Raw genomic sequence first — 5,772 nt, forward strand, 5'->3', positions numbered from 1 at the left:
TAATTACTGTGATTTTCTGAGGAAACAATACATGCATTAAACAGCTTAAATTACTGCCCTCTAGGGATGGGCGAATTTGACCTGTTTCGTTTCGCCAAAAATTAGCTGCCGGCGATGTCGCCGACGCCCATTAAAGTCTATGGGGCAAATTCAGTAAGCGCCGAAGCGCCGAACGCTAGCGTTAATTCGCTAGCGTTTGGCATTTTCGTTACTGCGCAAATTCACTAATGAACGCTGGCGTAGTTTCGCTAGTGTTACTTCGCACCCTTACGCCTGGCGAATTTTCGCTAGCGACATAACTACGCAAATTCACTAACTTGCACAGTGTACTGAATGCTACCTTTTACGCTAGACTTCCTTCGCCACCTCAGACCAGGCGAAGCGCAATAGAGTAGATAGGGATTGTTTGAAAAAAAGTCACAATTTTTTCTAAGTCCCAAAAAACGCTGGCGTGTTTTCTACATTATGGGTGATAGGCTGAAAAAGATTGAAAAATTTTTTGGGGCTCCCCTCCTTCCCCCCTACATTTCCTGACTCATGGCAACTTACCTAGAGAGTGGGCACATATGTAGGGCAAAATAAAATTTTTATTTGCTGATTTGAAGGTTTTCTAGGCATTTGTAGTGCTGATACGTATTCCTCCATTGAAATTTGAATTTCGTGCCGTATGCAAATTAGCCTTCGCTAGCGTAACTTCGCTTTACATAGCGAATCAACGCTAGCGCAACTTCGCAACCTTACGCTACCCCTGAGCGCAACTTCGGATTTTAGTGAATTTGCGGAGCGCTGGCGAAACTACGCCTGGCGAAGTGCGGCGAAGTTGCGCCTGGCGAAACTACGAATGTTAGTGAATTTGCCCCTATGGGCTTCAAAAAAAATTTGTTGCGCGGTGAAAAATGTTTACTAACATACAAATATTGCCATCTTTTAATTTATGAGTCAACACAAAACAGGACATGCAAAAATTAAACATTTTAGACCATAATATCAATGATTACAAAAATAACTATGACAATAAGCGAGTAGTTTCACTTTCAGTTGAACAAGAATTTTTACTTGAAGCTGAGCAAGAATTTTCACTGGAAACTGAGCAAGTATTTTCACTCACTGCATGGGTTAAATCTACACTAATGGCTGCCCTTAGATTTGCCCAAAAAAGGCTATGCTTGCTTTTCTCAACTGGCCATTCCAAGTATGTTCTTTGTGCCATTAGAGTTTTCAGTTTGTAGTATTTAGATGGAATCAGATACTGCGGGATAGGTTCAAGCAAAATCAAGATTAGGTTGTCGTTGTTTTCAGTATACAATTTATGATGAGCAAAGTAGAGTTCGTAGTGACACCACTCACTCTGAACAAAATTTGGAGATAAAATAAAAATCGATTTATAGCTTTTATCAATGCAGTTTATAATATTTTCAATAATGCTTTTGCCAGGGACAAAATTTCTCTCATGCTGGCAGATACGTATACATTCATTGCTTCTTTCAATGCTTGGCAAGAATATGTTCTTTACCCAAGATGCATCATGTTCACTATAAGAGATAAATGCATGAAAATCCAAATCTTTCTGGAGCGACTGGTAACCCTGTTTACTAGTTCTTGTTCTCTGTTTGGTTTTGGTGTACTGCCAGATCATTTTCAAAAACCATGGTGCATCAAGGTACTTACAAAGGCCAATAATAAGAACTATGAAAAAAATAATTGGCAAGATAATGACAGGTATCAGAATGAAAACATTGCAAGTTATTTCTGGTAAGTCAAAATCTTTCAACATGGTGCCCCTGACATTGTCAGGATACTTGCAAACATAAGCTTCTGGCCACCCAATCAGTCTCCCTGGTGCCTCTCTTTCCTGTTTTATAAACCTTCTTAATTCACAATTGCACTGAAATGGATTCTGGCCAGCGCTTATGTGTTTTACTCTACTACAACTCTCAATAGATTCAAATGATGGATAAAGGATCTGGTTAGCCTCAACGCTAAGTAAACTGAGGCTCCTAAGGTTACTGCAGTCAGGTATATCAGCCAGTCGATTGAACGAAAGGTTAAGCTCTACTAAACCATCTAAATGGGCTACATCTCTTGGAACATGTGTGATATCATTGTTCTTAAGTATCAAAATTTCAATATTAATTGGCAAACATTTAAAAATAGACTCTGTCAAGGAATTAGATGCCAAATTCAGCTTGGCAATACTTTCAGACCAGTGGCAGTCCTCCTCATCATAGGTCAATAAATTATGACTAACATCCAAATACTCCAAAGATGGCATATTCTTTGTCATAATGCTCACTTTGGATATTTTTTCAAGCTTATTTTGTCTTAGTTTTAAACATTTTAGATTTATTAATGTCGAGCAATCTTGGAAAAGGTCATCTGTCAGCGCATTGTTTGAAAAATCAATATTCTGAAAGGTGCTGAAATTGAGAGGACATACCATAAATAGTAGGTTAGCAAAGTTTAAAGTCAGGTTTTCAATATTCATATTGGAGAAAACTCTATATACAACACTTTGATCAAACTGGAAAACTCCTACATTCACACCTTGCAGATTAAACACTTTCACTGATGTATTCGAATAATCAAAGGATGTTTGCTCAATTTTTCCTTTGAGGGAGAAATCATAAAAATTCAGTATTTCAACGGAAGAATGCCAGATATACTGAAGTGCCAGGACAACCATTTTCCAGTCAACATTAACATGCCTCATTGTTAAATCGGTTACTTTAGAATTTTTTACAATGTCAAATATATATTTCTCTGGATCAGTGTGGATATTCCATTCATATATATGCGACAGATCTAGAATCTTGGTTGTGTTGACAGCATCAAGTAAAACATTATAACGGTCTTTATTTGATAGTAAACCAAGATCAAGTGTAAGTTTCTTTGTGTTTAATGAAAGTAAGCTGCCATTTTCATAATCGAGAAGAGGGTTTAACTCAATGAACACTTCTTTCAGGTGCAAATGTGCAATCCCCTCAAAATCATTTTTTACAATCTGACTCGCACCAAGCCCAAGATATTCCAGTAGCAACATGTTTCCAAATCCTCTGCATACAGACATAGTCTGGAAATCATTGAAAGAAATGTCTAAATGGTGAAGATTATTGGGAAATGTGCCAGAGATATTTCTTAGTTGATTGTAGGACAAATCAAGATATTCCAGTTCTGAGTCAAATCTAAAAATATTGCTATCTAGATACTTCATCTGATTGTGAGATGCATTCAGAACTTTTAGGTCCAAGGTATAGTTGAAGTCTGATGTTTCCATTGCAGCTATATTATTAAATGATATATCCAGTACAGTTGTCATTAATGAAAGATTCCTTGGAACTGCAGCAAGAGATTTGTGTGAGTAGTTTGCTGTATGGCTTTCAAACATTTCTTGTCCGGCACAAAGTGCACTGGAACAAATGTAAATGAGTAGAAAGAATATTGCAGCCATAATGTAACCCTGTATTTTATACTGGGTAGCCTTTGATAATTCCATTATATGATGTCTTGGTGCTTTAACTCAGATTAAGCATTCATCCTGAAAAAAAATGAAATGTTTTTTTTTGAAGACCAATATTTAAATCACTACAAAATTGCTTTCTATTCAGATCCTCTCCTATTTATATTCCGGTCTCTTATTTATATCAATGCATGGTTGCTAGGATAATTTGGACCCTAGTAACCAGATTGCTGAAATTGCAAACTGGAGAGCTTCTGAATAAAAAGCTAAATAACTCAATAAAACACAAATAATAAAAAATTAAAACTAATTGCAAAATGTCTCAGTAAGGGCAGGACTCCACGGACGATTCTGGCGTGATATGACGCGCTGCACAAAAAAAACAGACGTCACGTTGGATGCGACGGAAATAAGGTAAGTAATGCTATTGTCGGATCGTTTCGCATTGTTGATGTAACGCGACACAACTGTCGGATGCAGAAGCAGTGTGCAGCGTCTGCATCCGACAGTCGTGTCCCGTCGCATCAATGCTGCGACACGATCCGACAATAGCATTACTTACCTTATTTCCTCCGTTTGCCCCGCCTTCTTCTGCCCCACTGCACACTTCAATTTATATACTTGCTCAGGCCACGTCCTCTTTCATGACATCATGGACGGGTTTGTGTATATAAAGAGGGAATGTGCCCGGTTGGGGTCGGGTACGGGTGGAGGAGCAGCAGGTTAGGGTCAGGTATGGGTGGAGGAGCAGCGGGTTAGGGTCAGGTACGGGTGGAGGAGCAGCGGGTTAGGGTCAGGTACGGGTGGAGGAGCAGCGGGTTAGGGTCAGGTACGGGTGGAGGAGCAACGGGTTATGGTCAGGTACTGGTGGAGGAGCAGCAGGTTATGGTCAGGTACTGGTGGAGGAGCAGCGGGTTAGGGTCGGGTGTGGTTCGAGTTTTGCTCGACCCACACATCACTAAATGCTATGGGTTACTGCCAAGGTGCTTTTTAATGCACTAAATGTTTTATCCTTTAACATAAACAGAAATACAAAATGTATACTTGTTAAAAAGTATTTTCTTTCTTGAGGGGATTTCCTTGCCTAAGTAGTAGCCTAGCTGCATGTTAACATAGCATTTATTTCTTTTCTGCAATCGACTTCCAGTTACTCCTTTATACTGATTAAAAGAAGAATAACAACAATGCTGAATGGGATGTTTAATATTGACTGGAATCTTTCCAGCAATGCCATTAAGAATACCCACCTAGATGCAGAATTTCGAAAAATGTTTTATAAATACAAAACTGGGTTCTATATTTTCTGGAAAGGAGTAAAATTTAAATAACGGCATCCGTTATCTACCAAAAATTACAGCATCTGTTTTGACCGGGATGTGTAAACTTTTCAGTGTTACTATGGATTCTACATATGATAAACTGGACAAGCAGAAACAACTATGTCAAATATTTCGTTTGTTTTAGAATACTTTTAAAGGTTCAGTTAAAATTATACTTCACAGACCCAGAGGCAGATCTACATTTCTAACTTCTATCAAGGCAAAACATCTTCATTTTTAAAGGCATATTTTTTCACTTGCATAATGTGGCTACGTTTGTACATATTCAGAAATGAAAGCAAAAATTCATTGCTATGCTATGCTAAAACCTCTTGCTACACAGTACAAAAATACATTACAATGAAAGTAGCAGTGATACTTGACATCTCTATTAAGGGAAGTCTGCAGTTTTTCATGGTGTAAAACTATACTTACAATACTACTTGCAATTCTAGATTTTTTGCCTTGATAGAAGTAAGAAATGTAGATCTGCCTCTGGGTCTGTGACTTCTGCCTGTTCCATCACAGTATTCATAAACAAGGAAGTGCGAGTCACCCAGCTATTTCTCTCGCGCTCTTGGCTGGCTGCTTACTGTAGCAGTTGATTAACCGGTTTATTGTAATCTGTGCCACTAACACAATAATGCTTGTGGTTTTATTGGCAGCCCTAGAAATATGAGAAATGTAGTGACATGTTTGCAGTTCACTATTTTTCTACATATTTTATAATTGTGTTAGTGTTTGCTATGGTTAAGATACAAATATATTACACATCTTTTTATGGGGGGGAGTTCAAATTTGTCCCCAGAAAAGCCTATGCTCTAAGAGTAAATGAACAGATCGTAAGAATATTACAAGTAAAGGTTCAAGTAGCACACTAATTAACGCAAAGCATTACTTTACAACACTACTGTAAGCTCAGTAGTGGTTCAGTGGGCACTGTGCTTCCTTCTCTGATTACCTTGAGGGATTTATGATCAGCAAAGACATACTGTT

General features: G+C 38.2%; 1 protein-coding gene across 1 annotated transcript; it reads right to left on the reverse strand.

Moving 5' to 3' along the window:
• Positions 1-813: 813 nt before the first annotated feature.
• Positions 814-5,372, reverse strand: LOC108698066 (toll-like receptor 1). The gene is made up of 2 exons (XM_018229111.2): positions 5,212-5,372; positions 814-3,535 (listed from the first exon to the last, which is right to left on the reverse strand). The coding sequence occupies exon 2, from the start codon at positions 3,491-3,493 to the stop codon at positions 1,007-1,009; it is 2,487 nt and encodes an 828-aa protein (XP_018084600.1). The 5' UTR covers positions 3,494-3,535; positions 5,212-5,372; the 3' UTR covers positions 814-1,006.
• Between the last annotated feature and the right edge of the window lie 400 nt (positions 5,373-5,772).

This window comes from Xenopus laevis, chromosome 1L (assembly GCF_017654675.1).
Source record: "Xenopus laevis strain J_2021 chromosome 1L, Xenopus_laevis_v10.1, whole genome shotgun sequence".
Classification (NCBI taxonomy): domain Eukaryota; kingdom Metazoa; phylum Chordata; class Amphibia; order Anura; family Pipidae; genus Xenopus; species Xenopus laevis.